A 23,048-nucleotide genomic window follows, 5' to 3' on the forward strand; every position below is an offset into this window, starting at 1 on the left:
TCGTTTTTATGCTCACACCAAATACGAATGTGAAGGAGCGAAAACTCACGTTGTGGTGTTTATCAGATAAGGTGTGTGAGAAAGGTTCTTGTGGAACAGTCTGTTTTACTTCATTGAGTCTGCATGCAAGTTATCACAGACATGGTTGATTCACTGGTTAAGGGTAAAAATGAAAAGTTATGGACGTCTTCTCCGCGTTTGTTTTAGTTTTCGTTCTATCAAAAAGTTAACTTAATCGAAAATGAAAGTTCCATAACATCAGGGTCGCGAAGAACATGATGACAGTGAATTCAACAAACTGAAACATTTGCCCCAGACAACCAGCATTTCTCTAAATAAGTCTCCAGTTTCATAACAGTATGCCAGTAAATGGATGTAATCGACGTATTGATCCAGATCCAGATCCAGAACATAAATAGTTCATCCCTGAGACAATGTTACTTTGCCATCGTTCGTTTTCTGTCAGCATCACCACAGTTTCAGTTTCAAGGAAATGTTGAGACGAATCCACAATAAATGCTACACCACATTTGCTTGGAAAAAAAAAAGAAAAAAAAAGATGCTTCTCCACGTACACCCAGTGCACTACTGTTCAGGACAAGTGAGCCTACCAAATGCTGCACATATGAAAGAGATGAATATAATTTTTCATCTGGTTTTATCATATATCACTTTTAAAATTATGTATAATTTGATTAGCGTGAATAAAATATAGTTTAAGTTAAACAAATAAGCCAGTGTTATAAAGAAGTACATAAACAGAATCAAATGAAAATCAACATACAAGAGAATTTGTAAAGTGAAATATATCTATTTTTATACATGAAAAAGAAATAAACATGGGCTGCATTCAGCACAAATACACATGCATGCACATATGCACACGGACACACACTTGCATACAAATGCATGCGCGTATGGACAGTTTTGCAGACACACTAGTAGCACCATCTTACATCTCCCAAAATTTTACATACGGTATGTACTTTACACAGACACAAAGCATCACTTGGTGAACTTAAATGCATACACATGCAGACACACCCATAGATGCACATACTGCATAGATTTCACAACTATTTTATAAGGTTCCTTACTACCTATGTTGAGCTGCTACACTGAAATCTAGATCCTGCAGTCTACACACACACACACACACACACGCACACATACACATGCATGCACACACCCTGTGATAAGAAACACCTCCATCTATCTTCTCTAGGTCATGAGAGAAGCATGTTTGTTCAGTCTGTTTTTATTAAGGTCAAGAAGCTCAGCTCCATTTTGAAGTCTGCACATTGTTGGTGTGGAGATGAAACAGTTGCAATAAAATTCAGTTTTGATACATCTTTCTTAATCTGATTGAAAATGATTACTATGCCAATAATTATTTGATATATTTTTGTTTATTTACATAGTACTAAAGCAAATTATTTGCTGTAAGTGCTTTATAATTTTAGTCAGGGTTCTTGCTTTTTTTTAAGTTGGGTTTGTGGCTACTTTCTCTCCACATCCTTTTAGTGCCCTCTCTCTCTCTACTTTTTTAAGGTGATAAACTGAGTAATGGTTCTTGAGGTTCTGCTGTTTTTGACGTTGCTATTCACTGAAACACACACACACACACACACACACACACTTCTGCTGAGGGCTGTTTCCACCCAATTTCTACATGCAAATTGATCCTATCTCCATCCTTAAAAAAAATTTTTTTTAGACTAATGAAAGTGATGGTCAACATACGTAAATCAAATCAAATAGAAATTCTTTGATGTTACAGACCAAACTCTTTGTTTTTTGTTTTGTTTTTTTTTTGTTTTTTTTTTTTCTGTTTGTTGTTACGGTTTGATATGAATAATGACAAGAATATGAAAAAATATAAAGTTACAGATTCACTCTAACAATGAGGATAAAAATTGGACATTTCTTTAACTTGTCTTTTGCTTATTTGTATCTGTATTTCTCTTTTTATATCAACAGATTTCTCTGTGTGAAATTCGGGCTGCTCTCCCCAGGGAGAGCATGTCGCTACACTACAGCGCAACCCTTTTTTTTGTGTTTGTATTTTTTCCTGTGTGCAGTTTTATTTATTTTTTCCTATCGAAGTGGATTTATTCGACAGAATTTTGCCAAGAAGAATCGTTTTGTTGTCGTGGGTTCTTTTACATGCGCTAAGTGCATGCTGCACACGGGACCTCAGTTTATTGTCTCATACGAATGACTAGTGTTCAGACCACCAGTCAAGGTCTAGTGAAGGGGGAGAAAATATTGGCGGTTGAGCCGTGATTCGAACCAGTGCACTCAGATTCTCTCACTTCCTGGGCGGACGTGTTACATCTAGGCCATCACTCCACTGTATTGAACAGTACAAAATTTTGCTTTTGCAGAAAATGTGTAAGTGCTCAGTCCACAATGTTTATGAATGGGATTTGACATTAAGTGTTACACAAATATATAAACCTGTTTAACAGTGAGTTATTATTGAACTTTGTGTACTTAAATCTGAAATGAACGAATTTAGTGCTGTACTTCAGTTACATTGACAAGGGTTTGGACATGAAGCTTTTACAATTATATCTAAAGCCCTGTCTGTATACTGTTAAGTACAGTACAAAACCTTTATTCATTGATGAAACAGTAAATTCACATAGAATATTTACACAGCACAGCATGTGTTTGTTCAGTCACATAAGTATTGAAGTTATTCAGATGTTTTTTACAACTCTGGCTTTAGTGTGATAGTGATAGGACATTCATTCATTGTGATTAGCACAGTATTTTGTATATGACTGAGCGACAGAAGTGAATAATGTACCCAGTGTCCACCCTGGCTTGGCAGGTCTTCTTCATTCATAGGTTGGGACACCCATGTCCACTAGTATATAGTGCATGAGTGGGCTTTTACATTATTACTGTCTTAACCCTCTCCATACGAACGGTGAAAGAGATGACGTTAACAGCGTTTCACCCCAATTACCATCATCAAAATATTGCAAGCAGAAGGCTCTTATACTGAAGACGTGAATGTTGACAAAGAATACCACAATTCTGATGATGGAAGCTAAAGGTTGGGTCATTGAGACACCCACTGGACATCCGAGGGGTCTGTGTAGAGGAGAAGAGAAGACTGGCCGTACTGAGTGAGTTAACACCTGTCATGTAAGCAGTCATACTCCATTTTTGGGGGTGGGAGTGCGGGGATGCTTGGCAGATCGGAGATACTCTTTCCTGTCACAAGGCACACACGTGTTCATCTGTCTTTTGTTTTTTAGCAGACAGTTAAACAGGAACTGAGGAAGCATTATAATAATCTGCGATACAGAAATTTTTTTTAGGCAAAACTGTCACTATTAGGTTTCATATCTTGATTACAAAAAAATCCCACATTCATCCGTATATTTTGACACTGGCTGATATATGAATACATGTATTGATGCCTCCAACTATGACTTCTGTGACACTGCTACATTAGCTTTTCGTAAGACTTTTATATATATGTCTGGTTAGACTATAAACACTGCATTTGACCACATATCCTCCTCACATTACAGAATTATAGCAACTTGCTTCGCCATGTGTGTAGTGTCAGCATGAGCATTTGATAACTAGCAATCTTGTTATAATTTTGGTTGTTCACTGTGAAAAATAAAAGCACTTACAAACCTGTAACTGTCAAGCGAAGGGAAATAAATTTGGTATTTCCATCTATATTTAAGTTCAGACTGGTGGATGAACAGTGAGTTCTGGTAGAAGATTCAAATGTTGGGCAATACAGGTCTAATTTTACTTGGGCTACGTGATGCAAGTAGATTTTCTTGTGAGAAGTGTTGATATTGCAAAATTAATTTTGTGATTCAATTTGCTGTGCAGGTCTACAGTTGTCAAGATGGCATCTCGCCAGCGACGAATACAACAGCTACAGGAGAATATAATGATTCGGAGTTCTCTGTTGCTTCGGCAGGCAGAAGAATTCAAGATAAACCTTTCATCATGTGTGAATGAGGTGAACATGTTGAACATGATCGATAAATTTCACTGGTTGCTATTCATAGGTTTTCACAAAATGACAGTGATTTTTCTGATATTAATGATACTTGAGTTAATTTGATCAGTGTATTGATATTGATTGATCAGTCAGTCATTTTTTCATTCTTTAGGTACATTTTTTTATTTATATATTTTGATATTATTATTGATAGTTACATAGCGCCTTTCTTCAGTCAGAGGCCAAAGTCTCTGCGTTTGTTTAAAACAGGAGTACTTTTCCAATATGGAATAAGCAATAGAATTCATAAGTTGAGCTTAAAAATGTAAATATTCAGATGTGGTAGTGATGATTGTTTTGATTAATGTGTGGAAACAAAGACAGTCCGGATTTTGATATTGAAAAGTGGTAGTGCTGATTGTTTTGATTAATTTGTTTAAACAAAGAGAGAGTCAGTCTGTGTAATCATGTGAGAATGCATCTACAGCAATCCAAGACACATACTTGTTCAGAGCCTTATTTAGAGAATAGGCACTGCAGATATGAATTCCTATTGTTATTATTTCCTCTGTTTCTACTGTGTGTATACAAGTGAGCGAGCCAGTGTGTGTGTGCTGTGCAGACACACAGCGGGGCAATGCAGTGTGTCAGCTCTGTGGGTCAGAACCAGGTGGACGTGCAGAAACTGCAGGACACGCTGAAAAAGGTGGAAAAGGTGACGGAGGTCATCGCCAACCTGAACTCTACCTTTTTTGATCTGCTTGGTGAGCCCCTCCTGTTGCTGGGACTGTGCTGATTTACATGTTGTAATTACTGATTGTGACTGTGCTGATTTACATGTTGTAATTACTGATTGTGACTGTGCCGATTTTACATACTTTTGTTGTAATTACTGATTGTGACTGTGCCGATTTTACATACTTTTGTTGTAATTACTGATTGTGACTGTGCCGATTTTACTTACTTTTGTTGTGATTACTGATTGTGACTGTGCCGATTTTACTTACTTTTGTTGTGATTACTGATTGTGACTGTGCCGATTTTACTAATTTTACTTACTTTTGTTGTGGTTACTGATTGTGACTGTGCCGATTTTACTAATTTTACTTACTTTTGTTGTGGTTACTGATTGTGACTGTGCCGATTTTACTTACTTTTGTTGTGATTACTGATTGTGGCTGTGCCGATTTTACATACTTTTGTTGTGATTACTGATTGTGACTATGCCGATTTTACTTTTTGTTGTGGTTACTGATTGTGACTGTGCCGATTTTACTTACTTTTGTTGTGATTACTGATTGTGACTATGCCGATTTTACTTTTTGTTGTGGTTACTGATTGTGACTGTGCCGATTTTACTTACTTTTGTTGTGATTACTGATTGTGACTGTGCTGATTTTACTTACTTTTGTTGTGGTTACTGATTGTGACTGTGCCGATTTTACTTACTTTTGTTGTGATTACTGATTGTGACTGTGCCGATTTTACTTACTTTTGTTGTGATTACTGATTGTGACTGTGTCGATTTTACATACTTTTGTTGTGATTACTGATTGTGACTATGCCGATTTTACTTACTTTTGTTGTGATTACTGATTGTGACTGTGCCGATTTTACTTACTTTTGTTATGATTACTGATTGTGACTGTGCCGATTTTACATACTTTTGTTGTGGTTACTGATTGTGACTGTTTTGATTTAGGTTTTATAATTACTTATTGTGACTGTGCTGATTTTACAAATGTATATTATGATTACTGATTGTGACTGTTTTGATTTAGATTTTGTAATTTCTGATTGTGACTGCTGATTTCCATATGGTATTAGGATTATGCTGGTTTTTATATGATGATTATAATTACTGCTTGTAACTGCTGATCTGACCCCATTCTGTCACATGCACAAGCAGGCAGCTGTCCCAGGGCTTGATGACAGATATTTTAGTTTGAATTGCTGCACTTCAGGGGAGTGTTGTTTTTGTTGAATTGCTGCATTTCACAAGAGTGAATTGCTGACATCTCCGTGTTAATTTAGTTAAATTGCTGCATTTCACACGAGTGTTATTTTAGTTGAATAGCTGCATTTCACAGGAGTGTTATTCTAGTTAAATTGCTGCATTTCACTGGAGTGTTGATTGAATTTCTGCATTTCACAGGAGTATTATTTAGTTAATTCCTGCATTTCACAGGAGTGTTTTATTTTAGTTGAATTGCTGCATTTTGCAGGTGTGTTATTAGAAAAAAAAAATGTTTTGCTGCTCCATCATCTGCGCCGTTTCAGTGGCATTACTCCCACGCCGTTCATTCTGCGTCCCCCTTACACGGCCACACCTGGGTTAGTCGGTCAGTGTCAGTGTCGGCAATCTGCAGGCAGCCATCGATGTTAGGTCCCAGGAGCCACACACCAGAGAAGACCGTGTGTGGGTTGGAGTCATTTCAGTGGTGTTAAGGACTGCCTGTTCTGATCTATATATATATAGGACACCACATGCTAAGCCCCCTACCTACGACAGTAATGGTTTAGTCGCGGAGCCAGTTTGAGTGAGCGTTCCTCACAGAGAGTGGAGACCACCACCACGTCTCTCCAGCAACAACTCCCCCATGAATCTGCCAACGCTGAAGACACTGACATGACCCACCGCAAGCACAGAAGTGGAAGGGTATGGAAACTGTCACCGTTAGAGCAGGGGATGAAAGGCCACATAATTTGGGACTTCTCATTAATTTTTTTATTGTTGATGAAGAGGGAGGAGGAGGAGGATGCCGATGCTGCTGTGGAGGTCCATTTATGTTTGGGACTACGTGCCTAAGGCTGTGCTCTACACTTCCTGTCGTAACGATATCCCAGCGTCAGTCAGTTCTGAGAGATACAGATACTTACAGTGTTGGTCAAGAAATTCGAGCAACACACCCAAAGACGCATCCGTGAAATGGATGATACTTGACTGTGTAGTCCAAGTCTTCCCATACAAGCTCATAGCATACTCAACTCTGGGTAGGAGCCAGCCGTGGACTGAAAAACCCACCTCCATTGGGATTCGAACCAGTGTTCTCCCAGTGCAGCCATCAGTCCTTGACGCTAACCACTTTGCCATGGCGGCTGGTAGGAGTGTTACGTTTTGTTTTTTTTTGTTGAATTGCTGTATTTCACAGGAATGTGCAAGTTGGCAACATTCAGCTGTGTATTGTGCCTGATGTGAAATGATCTGGTTAAATTTTTCCCCTGTTATTTCGCCTTTTCTGATCTTTGATATGCAAACTGCACAGTCAGCAAGTGAGCACACTTAGAGAACATGGTATGTGAAAAAAAAAAAAAGCAGCATAGCCTGATTTGCAATTATCGTGACAGGTTTATGAATATAATAAGATTCAGCATGTGCAGAAAGTCTGCTTCACAATATATTTTGGCTGTATTTCTTTGTGTGCATTTAGGTGGAGGTATTTTATTTACCCTGTACTTAAAAATTCCATGCACATATTTGTCTCTGTGTGTCTCTGTGTGTGTGTGTGTATATATATATATATATATATATTGATATATATAATTTTTATATACGCATACAGAGATAGAGAGAGACATCAGTGTATTTTCCCAGATCTGTTGTGAATAGATTTGTGTCTCTTGAGTGTATGATATTTTTGGTGATGTTTGCTTGCAGAGAGTAGCAGTGACGGGGAGACAGAACAGCAGACGGGGCCAGAGCCAGCACCTGTTGCCCCCCAGACAGCCACCACACAGGGTTCTCTGTCCCCCTCCCCTCCCAACAACTCCTCAGACAATGATGCCGGGCCCCGCCAGCACCCACTCCCCCAGTCTGGTCAGTGACAAGGCAGACTGGTGTTTTGGCTTTGTTTCACAGTTCAGTTCAGCTCAGTTGCTCACGGAGGTGTCACTGCATTCAAAGAAATCCATATACACTAAAACGCATCTGCTAGGCAGATGCCTGACCAGCAGCGTAACCTAACATGCTTAGTCAAGCCTTGAAGGAAAATAAATGAAATGAAGTAAAATAAGATAACATAAACAAATAAATGGATGGGTGATTAAAGTAATGAATAAAAAAAAAAAAAAGAGAAATAAAAGAAAAGAAAATTTTAAATGAATAAACAAATAGAGAATTGAAATAAAGAAATATAAAAATGACCATGTTCACCCACAATATGTGACACAGAACGTGAAAATCCAGCTATAGTAAGAATTATCATTTCTGACATATTGTACTTTCAGAAAGTTTAAAAACCACAGATTGATATACAGAAAACAGAATTGATCTATCTATCATAGGTTTTTTTTCTATGATTTTTTCAAAGTTGGTGTGCCTACAAAGAACGAATGGAGAAACCGGCTGTGAAAAAAGCCAAACATTTGCCTGCTTGTAAGTTTAGAACAAGAATTATCTTGAACATGTACGTTGTGTAAAAAGATTCAGAATTAAGTAAACTATAAATTTCTGTATGAAAAAAGCACAGGAAAATTCCTGTTTTCTTTCTGTACTCAAATAAAGTCAAGAATGGCAAGTGAAGGAGTGACATCATGCCATGGCGACGGTGAATGTTCAAATGGGAGACAAAGGTCACATTTGTGTTTGAACAAAGAATATTTCCTGTACTGCTGATGAATATTTTGAACTTTGTGTTTAGATCCCAGATAAAATTAACGTTTACAAACTGCTGTCATTAAGTGTATTGCCAACATAATTTCAGAAAAGCTTCTTCAAGTCAAACGCACTGAACATTGCAACTTAAGTGACAAATTGTGCAGCAGTACTAACAGCGTATGCACCTGAAAACACTAAAAATACCACAGTTTCAGGCAGTTTCATGCCGAAATACTCACTGGCAGCAAAGATAACACTTCAGAGATGTGAAATTTGTAAAAATCTCAATTTTGATTATTTTGACCCAAATGACATGCTTTGTGCATTGCTAAGAATAGCTGGCTGCTGTTTCACATATATACAAACAGAAATGTACAAATACAGAAAATGTAAAACAAGAACAAAGATTACAGATTACATTTGCATTTGTTGTTGAAATGTTGGGCACTTTGTTGGTTCAGTTGCTTTCATATATATGTAATTTTATATATATGTTACTGTTACAGGATGTTGTTTCAGGTTTATTAGGGTTCTGTTTGACGTGTTGTGTTTTTGTGGTTTGTTTTTTGACATCTGCCAGCAGTGATCTGTAAGCCAGGCTGTAAAAACTAAACTGATAATTGAGTAATTGATAACTTTGTGTTCATGCAGTGGTATAAATTCTCATAGCTACCTTTTTTTTTTTTTTTTTTTTTTGCCTGTACTTGATGCATAAAGTTTGATGTTTCAATGTAACAGAGGGGGCTGGGTGCAGCATGTCCCAACCGCAGATGGACATTACACCCATGGCAACACTCCCTGCACTGCCTGCCCTCCCAGCTTCCTCTGTGACTGCAGCTGTGAGCTCTGCCTTTCCTCTGCTTCCCACAGCGGCAGGGGTGGGGACCTGGGTTCCTCCTGCTGTCGGAAACACACTGGCACCTGTCACTGCGTCTGCAGGACAGGCACCGCTTCAGGGTTCAGGGTTGGTGGGGGTGTTGCCACAGTCCCTGTACGCCCCCACCACCCCTCACCTGTCGTCTTCCTCCCTCACCGCTCCACTTCCTCCGTCCATGGGCGGCCAGTCTGCGGCCACCACCACTGCCTCGGTCCGCACAGTCATTGCTGCGACGACTGTTCCACCAGTGATGGTTCAGACCAGTTGTAGAGCGACCTTGGATGCGGGTGACCGTGGTGAAGGGGCGTCGGTGACCGCTGAGCCAAGTGTCAGGAGTAAGGCGTCAGTGCGCAGTTGTGGCCCTTCCTCCATGGTTCCTGCTGGTGCTGTAAGTGGGAGGACAGGCATTTCGGGTTGATTTTATAATGTATATGTCAAGGGAAGGGTGCGATGAGTGAGTGTACATCTTGATTTTGAGTGTGTGTGTGTGTGGTTGTTTTTAACCTGAGCACCTTGGTAGTGTATGTAGGAAATCATGTTTGGTTTAGTAGTTTGTTTGTGTAAATGGATTTATGCATGTTTTTCATCATGTAGGTTTGCATATATGTCAGGTTCTGGATGTATTTGATGTGTGCCATGTAAAATCAGAGCGTGAGGTCATACAGTCTTAGTGGTGTGGTGTCAGCCACAAGTAAGCTTTAAATCAGTCTCCTTTTCTGTCAGTGAGTCTAATTGTTCATATACTTTTTACTTCTTTCTTTTTCTTTTACTTTTTACACACACACACACACACACTCTCCCCCCCCCTCCCCTCTCTCTCTTTCTCTCTGTCTCTCTTTCTCTGTGCTATCCAGGAAGTTTACCAGCAACAACTGTGATTTTGATCATCCACAACTTCTAGCAAATAGTTCAGAAAATGTTTTCAAAGAAAATTTCGTACATGAAAAAAAAAGAAGTGAAAAAAACAGTACAACCTAACACAGAAAGTCCAGGCTGTTTGTCGTATTTTCCTTTGACATGCTGTTTGTGTTTATGTTGTTGTTTTTTTAAACTCCAGGTGAAAAATTGATGCAATGGTCTGTGTCAGAGGCATGTTTTAGGTTTACATGAATATGACTGTACCTGTACCTCATTTTCTTTTCCATTTTTTTTTCTTTTTATTAATTCTTTATGGGATTGATATTTAGTCTTTCAGTCTTGATATGGCCCTGTGTAGTTAGCTGGACACAGCAAGAAACAATGATGATGATGCAGTGTGTGTGTGTCTGTGTGTGTGTGTGTATGTGTGTATGTGTGTGTGTGTGTGTGTGTGTGTGTGATGCCCTGTTGCAGCTCCCTCCGTCAGTGTCACAGCCCATAGGAGTGAGGGGGTGCAGCCCCCCTGACCTTGCTGTGATCCGTGTTGCCCAGGAAAACCCTCTGGGTCAGGACAGACTGCGGCTGGTCGACAGCCCCTTCAGAGTGTTGGTCACCCACGTGGACAATCCATGGAGCTTCTACATCGTCCAGTGTCAGCACATCATCCGGGACTTAAACAAGCAGATAAAGTAGGGTTCTTTTAAAAATACATCTGTATTATTCACCCCTTGGACATCCTATAATATGTAACACAAAGTTAGACGGGCACAATAGCCGAGTGGTTAAAGCATTGGACTGTCAATCTGAGGGTCCCAGGTTCGAATCACGGTGACGGCGCCTGGTGGGTGAAGGGTGGAGATTTTTACGATCTCCCAGGTCAACATATGTGCAGACCTGCTAGTGCCTGAACCCCCTTCGTGTGTATATGCAAGCAGTAGATCAAATACGCACGTTAAAGATCCTGTAATCCATGTCAGCGTTCGGTAGGTTATGGAAACAGTAACATATCCAGCATGCACACCCCCGAAAACGGAGTATGGCTGCCTACATTGCGGGGTAAAAACGGTCATACACGTAAAAGCCCACTCGTGTGCATACGAGTGAACGTGGGAGTTGCAGCCCACGAACGAAGAAGAAGAAGATGTATTATGCACTTGTTTGACATATTTTGACACAATTTTTTTTCAATTAATTTTTGAATTTTACTTAAGTTTTGTTATTCCAAATCTTGGTTTTTAAATTTCTCATATGAAAGTTACAGTTGTAAATTTTTAAGTTGTGTCCGGTTGATACAAAGAAAATTTGTTTTCCCTGCAGGAAATGGTTGTATGATAATATCTGAGGGTGAATCATGATTATGTTCCCTTAGAATCGGTTATCATATGCGGTTTGGTTTGGTACAATGGCGAACATTAACAATGTTGATTTCAACAGTATTAAGACTGAAGCATGTAGGTATTGCTATTCATTGTGATTGTGTGCATTTGTTGTGATCGAGTATGCTTTCATATATTGATTTTGTTGTAAGAGGCTGATCCAAGTGGTGGTCAGAATTTAGTTTTCAGACGTAGATGGGGTGCGCACAGCCCATCAGACACGGACAGATTTCAGTATATATATTAACTCACTCAGTACGGCCAGTCCTCTCTTCTCCTCTACACAGACCCCTCGGATGTCCAGTGGGTGTCTGAATGACCCAACCTTTAGCTTCCGTCGTCAGAATTGTGGTATTCTTTGTCAACATTCACCTCTTCAGTATAAGAGCCTTCCGCTTGCAATATTTTGATGATGGTAATTGGGGTGAAACGCTGTTAACGTCGTCTCTTTCGCCGTTCGTATGGAGAGAGTTAATGTTTATGGAATTATGTTGTCCATATATATTGTAACAAATTTTATTGTATTTTTTGTCATAAAAGATTTCTATGTGAAATGGGGGCTTCTCACCCCGGGGAGAGCGCTACACCACAGTGCAGTGCCACCCACATTTTATTTCCTTTTTTCTGTCTGAAAGTGTACTTATTTTCCTGTCACAGTGACTTTTTCTACAGAATTTTGCCAGGGATAACCCTTTTGTTGCTGTGGGTTCTTTTACCTGTGTTCAGTGCATGATGCACACAGGACCTTGGTTATTATCTCATTTGAGAAAGACTAGCACCTAGACCAGCACTCAAAGTCTGGTGGAGGGTGAAAGTAAAAATCATGGACATCTGCTTCACAGTCAGGCACATTACCACTAGGCCACCACTCCACAGTGTGTTTGCAGGGCTATATCATTTTCTCTTACTTTTTTTAAGGAGAAATCAGAGGATGCATTCAAGTTCTGCAAATGTGCAGGGCTGTCTCAGCATCCATGGGGTTTTTTTTGTTTTTGTTTTTTTTCGGTTTTTTTCCCCCCATTTTTTTCCCTTCTTTTTCTTCCGTCATCATTTTTCTCCTTTCTTTCTGTTATCTTTTAATTTTCTCTTACTTATGGAGTGTATGGTGTGTGTGTGTGTGTGTGCGCATGTGCATGTGTGTGTGCATGTGAGACTGAAGCCTGACAGAATGACTCAGGAAACAAATGATGAGCACTCTTAAGGCAGCTCTCAGTCGGCTCTACAATTCTTACAGCTTGTTCTCTGACCGACGGGCGCAATAGCCGAGTGGTTAAAGCGTTGGACTGTCAATCTGAGGGTCCCGGGTTCGAATCACGGTGACGGCACTTGGTGGGTAAAGGGTGGAGATTTTTACGATCTCCCAGGTCAACATATGTGCAGACCTGCTAGTGCCTGAACCCCCTTCGTGTGTATATGCAAGCAGAAGATCAAATACGCACGTTAAAGATCCTGTAATCCATGTCAGCGTTCGGTGGGTTATGGAAACAGAACATACCCAGCATGCACACCCCCGAAAACGGAGTATGGCTGCCTACATGGCGGGGTAAAAATGGTCATACATGTAATAGCCCGCTCGTGTGCATACGAGTGAATGCAGAAGAAGAAGAAGAAGTTCTCTGACCCAGGATATGCACTGTGTAAGTATCCATATGAATCAATCAATCAAACTGCTCATTTTAGACTTGTTGGTGTGGACTGTGTGCTTTCAGTCATCACGTGTGGCAGACGTGGGAGACCCTCAACAGAGCTGGTATCGGCTCACTGTGTCTGGCACAGTTCAAGGATGGAGTGTTCTACAGAGCTCAGGTCCAGCATATATATCCAGGTAGTTCACTGTCTGTGTGTCACTGTGTGTGTCGTGTGTGTGTCTGTGTTGTGTGTGTGTGTGTGTGTGTGTGTTGTGTATGTGTGTGTTTGTGTCCATGCATGCATGTGTGTTTTTGTGTATGTGTGTCTGTGCATGTGTGTTTGTGTGTGTGTGGAGGTTGGGGGGTGGAGGGGGAGGAGGGTCTATTGCTTACTGCAAAGTGGTCATTTCAGGGTGAATGCCTATCATTTCTCAAAAATCCTTGGAGATAACCCCAGAATAATGTTAGAAGGTCAATTAGAACAATGTCAGAAAGACCATATCACCCATGTCTCTGCTCAGAATCAGTATCATGCATCCATGTGTGTGTGTGTATGTGAACAGACAGCAGTACAACAGTGTACTGTGTGGACTATGGCAATGCAGTGTGTGTCCATGTGTGTGTGTGTGAACAGACAGCAGTACAGCAGTGTACTGTGTGGACTATGGTAATGCAGTGTCATGTGTGTGTGTGTGTGTGTGTGTGTGTGAACAGACAGCAGTACAGCAGTGTACTTTGTGGACTATGGCAATGCAGTGTCATGTGTCCATGTGTGTGTGTGTGAACAGACAACAGTACAACAGTGTACTTTGTGGACTATGGCAATGCAGTGTAATGTGTCCATGTGTGTGTGTGAACAGACAGCAGTACAACAGTGTACTTTGTGGACTATGGCAATGCAGTGTGTGTCCATGTGTGTGTGTGAACAGACAGCAGTACAACAGTGTACTTTGTGGACTATGGCAATGCAGTGTGTGTCCATGTGTGTGTGTGAACAGACAGCAGTACAACAGTGTACTTTGTGGACTATGGCAATGCAGTGTCATGTGTCCATGTGTGTGTGTGTGAACAGACAACAGTACAACAGTGTACTTTGTGGACTATGGCAATGCAGTGTCAGGTGTCCTTGTGTGTGTGTGTGTGTGAACAGACAGTGGTGCTGCAGTGTACTGTGTGGACTATGGCAATGCAGTGTGTGTCCATGTGTGTGTGTGTGTGAACAGACAACAGTACAACAGTGTACTTTGTGGACTATGGCAATGCAGTGTGTGTCCATGTGTGTGTGTGTGTGAACAGACAGCAATACAACAGTGTACTTTGTGGACTATGGCAGTGCTGTGTCCATGTGTGTGTGTTTGAACAGACAACAGTACAACAGTGTACTTAGTGGACTATGGCAATGCAGTGTCATGTGTCCATGTGTGTGTGTGTTTGAACAGACAGCATTACAACAGTGTACTTTGTGGACTATGGCAATGCAGTGTCAAGTGTCCATGTGTGTGTGTGTGAACAGACAGCAGTGCTACGGTGTACTGTGTGGACTGTGGCAATGCAGTGTAATGTGTCCATGTGTGTGTGTGTGTGAACAGACAGCAGTGCTACGGTGTACTTTGTGGACTATGGCAATGCTGTGTGTGTGTGTGTGAACAGACAGCAGTGCTACGGTGTACTTTGTGGACTATGGTAATGTCTTCATCACAAAAGTCAGCCAGTTGCTGGTGCTTCCTGAACACTTACGGGAGTTGCCTGCCCTTGCAATACATTGCTGCCTCAGTGAGGTGAGTGGGGGGTCAGGGGGGATGGTGGGGGGGGGTGGGTGGGGTCATGTGTACACGTGCGTACTGATACGCTTGTATTTTTACTCACTTTGCTTATGCCTTTCTGTTTATTTTGTTTCATTTTATGTTTTGCTTTTATGGTGATTATCTGCTTTCATAACACTCTTGTCCGTTGGCTTTGAATATTTCCAGGTTAGGGGAAGTTAAACATTCCATGGTGTGAAAAATCAGAATTGTGAGATGATGCGCGTCATATAAATACAGAACAAAGAAAAAAAGGGGGGAACTGTCTTTGCATGTGATGATCTCTTTTCATAGGCTGTGGTCTCATTCTGTGTAACTTTTGTGGGTGTGAATCTTTTTCCATTTCAAGTCACTGAAAAAATGCCTGAATTTTTTTTACTGGGTTTCCAAATGTGCATTGAGCATTTGATTTAGTTATTTTTAGATTGCAATTTGTAAGATTTTAAACCTAATTTTACCACTTTCAAACCTAGGTTACATACAGTCAGGAAATATGTTTTAAATCTTATTGATATTATACAATAAATTCATGCTTCATTCATGTGAGTGAACTTGATTTGCATGGTAAAATTACATTGATAGAAATGCATGTGACATCCCCTTGGAAAAGATTTGGCCAGATACAAGTTAAGATAACTGAATCAGCTAGATACATGATAAAAGAACTAAATCGGCCAGATACAAGATAAGAGAACTAAATCAACCAGATAAAGATTAAAGAATGAAATCAGCCAGATGCAAGGTTTCAGGTATTGTTGTAGGTGGTGGTGGCAGGTAGATGTCGATGGGGAAGAGGTGGATGTAGCGACAGATGGACTTCAGGCAGGGCCAGCATGTCCACTGATTTAGGGAGACCTGGGCTTAACTTTTTTTTTTTGTTGTTTTTTTTTGCTGCCCCATCATCTGCGCCGCTTCAGTGGCATTACTCTCACATCCCTCATTCCGAGTCACCCATACACGGCCACACCCTGGTTCGTCTGTCACAGTTCCAGTGTCGGCAGTCCGCAGGCAACCATCGATATCAGACCTGGGCTTAACTTTGTCTTGATCGTTCAAACAAGCAAGATGATCCCTTGACAACATGCAAAAACAGAGAATGAGAAATCAAGAGAAAAATAGGGGATGCCAAAAGACTTAGCTGTTCGGATGCAGAGGTTGCTGGAATGGAAAATGGTTGTCAGAAAAGATACGCAAAAGGGAGGTAATATGATAAGTTTCGATATCTCTGCATGAGCAGTGAACTGGTATGCACAGTGTGGGAATCAGACCTTTGCTGAAGTCTGCACCAGTGAGTCATGGTAAGTATGTCAGATTAACCTGTTCTACCCTAAAGCTGCATGCCTGCTGCAACATCTCGGGACCAGCATTCCATGAGACCACTGCAGTAAAAAGTTGGGTAGTTCACAAAAATGGCAAAAATTGATGGAAAATTGTTGATTTGATCGGTTCAACAAAGCTTCAATTTCATGCTTTCGGAATCTGTGAATAGTTCAGTTTGGAAAGCCAAACATATCAAGCAAGAATAAATAAAATCAGTGTGCTGGTACATGTGTACAGGAATGCACGTACCTAGATGGTCCACAGGATAAGTAGAATGAGTTAAACATGATTTTACAACAACAAAATTTCATGTTGACCGGACTAAAAAGGACTAGATGGGCCAGGTTTAAGATGAAAGAACTAAACTGACCATAAAAAAGACGGAAAAAGTGAAAGAGTGTGTGTGGTGACAGGTGGCCCCCTCCAGCAAGACGGGAGCATGGACACAGAGGGCCATTGACGAATTCCAGGAGCTGGTGACTGGAGAAGACGTTCTGTGTCGACCACTGCCGCTGTCGAGGGTCTACCGTCACCTGCCTGTCCTTGTGGAGCTCTACCTGTTGGTGGAGGTAGGTAGGAAGGGAGTAGTCACACACACACACAGTGTGTGAAAGGTTTGTATGGAGTCCTGCAAGTCTGGACAGGTCTACCTGTTTGTGGAGGTAGGTAGGGAAGAAACAGTGACACACACAGTGCGTGAAAGGTTTGTATGGAGTCCTGCAAGTCTGGACAGGTCTACCTGTTTGTGGAGGTAGGTAGGAAGGAACAGTGACACACACAGTGCGTGAAAGGTTTGTATGGAGTCCTGCAAGTCTGGACAGGTCTACCTGTTTGTGGAGGTAGGTAGGTAGGAACAGTGACACACACAGTGTGTGAAAGGTTTGTATGGAGTCCTGCAAGTCTGGACAGGTCTACCTGTTGGTGGAGGTAGGTAGGGAAGGAACAGTGACACACACAGTGTGTGAAAGGTTTGTATGGAGTCCTGCAAGTCTGGACAGGTCTACCTGTTTGTGGAGGTAGGTAGGGAAGGAACAGTGACACATACAGTGTGTGAAAGGTTTGTATGGAGTCCTGCAAGTCTGGACAGGTCTACCTGTTGGTGGAGGTAGGTAGGTAGGAACAGTCACACACACAGTGTGTGAAAGGTTTGTATGGAGTCCTGCAAGTCTAGACAGGTCTACTTGTTTGTGGAGGTAGGTAGGTAGGAACAGTGACACACACAGTGTGTGAAAGGTTTGTATGGAGTCCTGCAAGTCTGGACAGGTCTACCTGTTTGTGGAGGTAGGTAGGTAGGAACAGTGACACACACAGTGTGTGAAAGGTTTGTATGGAGTCCTGCAAGTCTGGACAGGTCTACCTGTTGGTGGAGGTAGGTAGGTAGGAACAGTCACACACACAGTGTGTGAAAGGTTTGTATGGAGTCCTGCAAGTCTGGACAGGTCTACCTGTTGGTGGAGGTAGGTAGGGAAGGAACAGTGACACACAGTGTGTGAAAGGTTTGTATGGAGTCCTGCAAGTCTGGACAGGTCTTGGAGAAAAGAGAGAACCTTTTCAAGGCTGGAAAAGTCTTGGGAAAATATGTTTTGGCCCTTCAGCGTGTGGAAAATGTTTGACTTTTAATTAAACCCTAGACCAATACCATTCAACTATAATCTTAATAATGCAAAAAACCAAAAAAACAAACCCAGAACAAAACAACAGAGAGAAAGACAAAAAATGGTGAAATTAGATTATTTTGATACCATGATATCTGCTGATCTCTTTTGACAGCAGTTCAGTTGATGAATGTTTAAGTTTGGTTTTGTGTTTGGAATGGAAAATCTTCAGTATGGTCTGGAAAAGGTCTGAAAAAAAGTATGGAGTTTTGTTTGGTCACATTTCTGGGAACCCTGCGTATGGGCACATGCTTGTTCTTTTGTTTGACTACATCTTAGAGAACATTTTTGTGAATGTTCAAGGGCTTTATGCTCTTCCATGTTTTTTTTTATGGCAAGTTATTTCCATTTTTATCTCAGCAAATTCAGTCTCAAACTCCTAATGTCCTTTAGGTACCTAGTGTAGTAATTCTCATTATCTGTGGAGTCCATCTTTTAGTCTTTTCAACCAGATTAAACCAAGGATTAAATCAAAAAGGTACAGAAAAAGGAAATGCTTTGGAGGAAAAAAAACTATGAAAGGAAATGGTTTGATTTAGAAAGTTTTTTGTTTTTTTTAAGTCCAAGAAAAGATCAATTTCAGTATCAAGAATGTGTCAAAGAATGCAGACTGAACTCATGCCCTACACCACATCTGATTAAAAAAACAAAATCAAAAGCAGATGTCTGACCTTCGTACAAACCCTGTGTCCTGGTCAGGTGTTGAGTTTATAAAAGAGAGACAAGATACTGTCAACACGCCATTCATTATTGTTTTTCATTATTATTCTTACTGTTTTATTATCGTTTTTATCATTATTATTATTATTAGATAACTCCAGTGGGTGCTCAGCTACTCTCCAGGTCTTCCACAAGGGAGATAAGGTGTGTGTTTGCAGTCAGAGCAAGTGAGAGTGATTTCATCCTGAGGCCTGTGATGCCTGATTGCCTGTTGCAGAGAAAGTCCCCACAACTTGGCACAGAAGCTGCCACAAACTGGGAAACAAAATCCCTTGCATTAAGGAAATCCCACCTAGAATTATGATACTAATGATAATAATAATGATAATTGTTTAATAATGATAATAATAATAATGATGATATATTAATAACAGCTGTTCTTATTATCATTATCATTATTATTATTATTGTTGTTTTATTGTTTCAATAGACTGTACCTCTGTAGTTTCAAAAGCTTTACATGTTTTGTTAAGTTTAAGCAAAATGTTCCATTTCTCATTTTACATAGGGTTTGTTTTTTGTTTTGTTTTGTTTTTTACCTGTTGACAAGTTTCATTTTTAAGTGAAAAGTTGTATTATACTTTTGTGGTCAGCACAAAGGTACGTGTTACAATTTCACTTAAATAGAAGGATTGTATGATCATTTAATAAATGAAGGAATCTAGGGTTCAGAATTTGGAAAGATTCTAAGCATTGTGAAGAACATATTTCTTTTTGAGGATAAATCCTAGATTTGTATGGGACTAGGTAGATCTGCTCTGTTGTTCCTTTCATTTATTTCTTTTTCTGCAAATGAGACCTGAAGGTTTGGCCGTTTGCTTTACTATGTATGTGTTTGAAATTGATCTGGCTTAGTTTTTATTGGTGAGGCTTTTATTATGTTTCCCTACAGGTTATAGATAGAATATGAAAAAGGTCATAAACAAGGTAAGTTATTATGTACTCGCTGATAGGGAGTGGACAGATTAACTCTCTCCATACGAACGGCGAAAGAGACGACGTTAACAGCGTTTCACCCAAATTACCATCATCAAAATATTGCAAGCGGAAGGCTCTTATACTGAAGACGTGAATGTTGACAAAGAATACCACAATTCTGACGACGGAAGCTAAAGGTTGGGTCATTCAGACACCCACTGGACATCCAAGGGGTCTGTGTAGAGGAGAAGAGAGGACTGGCCGTATTGAGTAAGTTAAAGGTATGTCCGTTATTAATTTTGCTTTTTTGTATTACCTGACAGACAGTTAATGAGGTTGCTTTATTGACCGGCACTGGACAGGTTTCCCTGATATCAAATCAGTCATTGACGACGTTCTGTTTCCAGAATAACAGCGGCTGTCCTGTGAACAAGAGTATCAGAGAGTTTATGACAAAGGGTGGGATGGCCCGCCCTGTGCTGAACGAAACCCTGCTGAGTCGACTGGAAGAGAGCCACCTGAACTCCCAACTGGGTCAGCCCACCCCGGTCAGTCACCAGCCAGTGTCAGACACTGCCAGCAGTGGTCCTCAGATCCCCCCAGCCACTAACAGCTCACAGCAGTCCTGCACTTCACTCCCTGTGCCTTCAGCTGATAGAGAAGTTGATTATTCTGAAGCAGGAAAGATGCTGTCTCAGCATCAGCTGAGGAATATCCTCCGCAGACTGCCCAAGATGAATGTGAGCAGGAGAAGGACAGAGTGTGAAATGAAGGCAAGTGGTGATGCTCCATTCTGTGGTGACACTGAGAGAAGACAGAGCGTTGGTTCTCACTGCAGTGGGGAGAATGAAAGGGGCAGCATGGAAGCTGTCTCTGGGGACATGGCAGCGATTAACAGCACCAGCGTTGTTCACAGAAATGGAGATACAGGGGACAGTGACGCTCTAGCAACGTACCAGACCCTGTTCCAAAGCTTAACTGGCTCTAGCGACTACACGTCGTTTGAGGCGATGGTAGCCACTGTGATCAGCCCCACCGACTTCTACGTTCACAGGGTGTGCCCTGAAACAGGTCACCTTCTGGACAACCTGACCACAGAACTGGGCAAGATGTTCAGCAAGGTGCCACGGGCCTCGCTCAGGAACCGCAGCCGCAAACTGGAGGCCAAACCTGGCGTCCTTTGCTGTGCACAGTTCCAGGACGAGGTGTTTTACCGGGGACTGATCAAGCGGACGGAGATGTCGGAGAGCAGCCTGAAAAGAGTGCAGGTGTTTTTCATGGACTTTGGGGACACGGCCTGGGTGCCCCGGACTCAGGTGTATCCGCTGCCTCCAGACTTCCACAGTGTGGACCCTCAGGCCATCTGGTGCTCCCTGGCCTACGTCAGACCGCTGTCGTCAGAGCGGGGAGAGGAGGGGGGCTGGCAGTGGGAGGAGAGAACGGTGAGGGAGTTTGAACGGCTGGTGGGGGGAGACAGAGTGTTCCAGGTCCTGGCAGCAGGGCACCTGCCTCCTCGCAGCAACAGGTGGGCTGAGTGCTTGGGATTTTTTTTTTTTTTGTTTAAATCTTATTTGAAATTTTCAATTCACAAAATGTGTACAATTATCACAACATGATTTCAAATTTTTCCATACACGTTAAGTGGTTTTCTTTTATGTTCAGAATCAAAAGACTTCTGAAAAACAAAAAGTAATAACAGTTGTGAACGGGGATAGAAGACAGTGTAAGTGAGGGAGGGAGGGGCCGGGGTGCTGGGAAAAAGACAGAGAAAGAGACGGGCATCATGTTGTGAGGACAGAAAAATGACAATGGAGAAAATATGTGTCACAGCACATCAGCATTGGGTACAATAACCGGAACACAGTCATGTTCAAAGGTGCATTGGATTTGATTGTCATGTTCATTATCTTGATTCGGTAGAAAAAAAAGAAACAACAAAATACAAACCAACTTTATGTATGCATTTTGCTTTTCATTGTAGCATCTGGGTCTTTTTTTTTATAGTTCCTTTCCCAATGACAGTTCTGTGGATAATGATTATTTGATGTACAAATTTTCATGGACTTTGTTAATGTTGATTGTCCCATCAGAATTCAGTCATAATATTGACCTTCCAATGAGAATTCAGTCATAATATTGATCACCTAATCAGAATTCAGTGACATAATGTTTAGCATCCAATCAGAATTCAGTCATAATATTGATCATCCAACCAAAACTTAGTCATAATGTTGATCATTCAATCAAAATTCACTTATTCAGTCATAGTGTCGATCATCCCATCAGAGTTCAGTCATAGTATTGGTCATCCAATCAGAATTCAGTCATAATGTTTGGCATTTAAATAGATATGTTATTTCTGTTTGTTTTATTTGATTTATTTGTGTTTGTTCTTTATTATAGTGCAGTGGTATTTTGGAATTTGAATAAATACATTTATTATTATTTTTTTGTTGAAATGTGTATAAATTCCTTGACGTAATGTTTTTCAAATGAGTGTATATTCATTCTTTTACTAATACTATACAAACCACTGCAGTATAATAAAGATGAATACATAAAGAAAGAAAGTACCAAGTTTGAACATGCTATCTTTTAAAGTTTTTGAGCATTAGCATTTTGAAAAATGGTATTACGAAGACAAAACACAAAACTGAGAAAACAGGAAAAGAAAGAGATGTGCTTGTACTCACAAGAAATCACACATGTTGGTGCTGTTTGAAGCTTTATTTAAGTGAATATAGTACCCAGGTGAAACGGACTATAAAGATTAGATGTTGAAGAAGCAAATTATGCGAAAAAACGAAAATCAGAAAAAATCATGATTTTGGTCAAAAATTTCACTACCGTGTCTGGCCTTAATCAGAATTCAGTCATTCATGTTGATCATCCAGAGTTGTGTCATGAATATCCACCTCACGTCATGCTGACCGTACAGTAGCACGGATGACGTTGCTTCAGCACACACTGATACCCAGCCCATCACGGGGTTTCATTTCAGGGGGGACGCAGTGCAGACGTCCCCACTGCAGGTGATCATGGAGGATAGGGAGGAGGGCCAGGTGTGCATCAACCATGATCTGATCGTCCGCAACTTTGCTGCCCCCAACGCCCTCACCCCCTCGCAGGAAGCAAACATGATGGGTGTGCAGCGGTGTGAAGGTAGACCTCAGTTTCACAGAGCTAAGCCTTGGGTTGAAGTGAATTGTATATGTTTTAATTAATGATCATAACGCATAACTTTTCTATGGCTTGTTATCTAGTAGTACTAATTCTGCTCAGAGCGATAGATGGCTGCTGATCATTCTCTTC

At 40.9% G+C, this 23,048-nt stretch overlaps 1 protein-coding gene across 1 annotated transcript; it reads left to right on the forward strand.

Moving 5' to 3' along the window:
• Positions 1 to 43: 43 nt before the first annotated feature.
• LOC143299813 (uncharacterized) lies at positions 44 to 22,960 on the forward strand. Its single transcript, XM_076613268.1, has 11 exons — positions 44 to 71; positions 3,871 to 4,003; positions 4,608 to 4,749; positions 7,644 to 7,802; positions 9,321 to 9,847; positions 10,792 to 11,006; positions 13,403 to 13,518; positions 14,972 to 15,099; positions 16,857 to 17,012; positions 20,144 to 21,261; positions 22,738 to 22,960. The coding sequence occupies exons 2-11, from the start codon at positions 3,887 to 3,889 to the stop codon at positions 22,958 to 22,960; spliced, it is 2,901 nt and encodes a 966-aa protein (XP_076469383.1). The 5' UTR covers positions 44 to 71; positions 3,871 to 3,886.
• Positions 22,961 to 23,048: the final 88 nt, after the last annotated feature.

Source organism: Babylonia areolata, chromosome 25 (genome assembly GCF_041734735.1).
Source record: "Babylonia areolata isolate BAREFJ2019XMU chromosome 25, ASM4173473v1, whole genome shotgun sequence".
Classification (NCBI taxonomy): domain Eukaryota; kingdom Metazoa; phylum Mollusca; class Gastropoda; order Neogastropoda; family Buccinidae; genus Babylonia; species Babylonia areolata.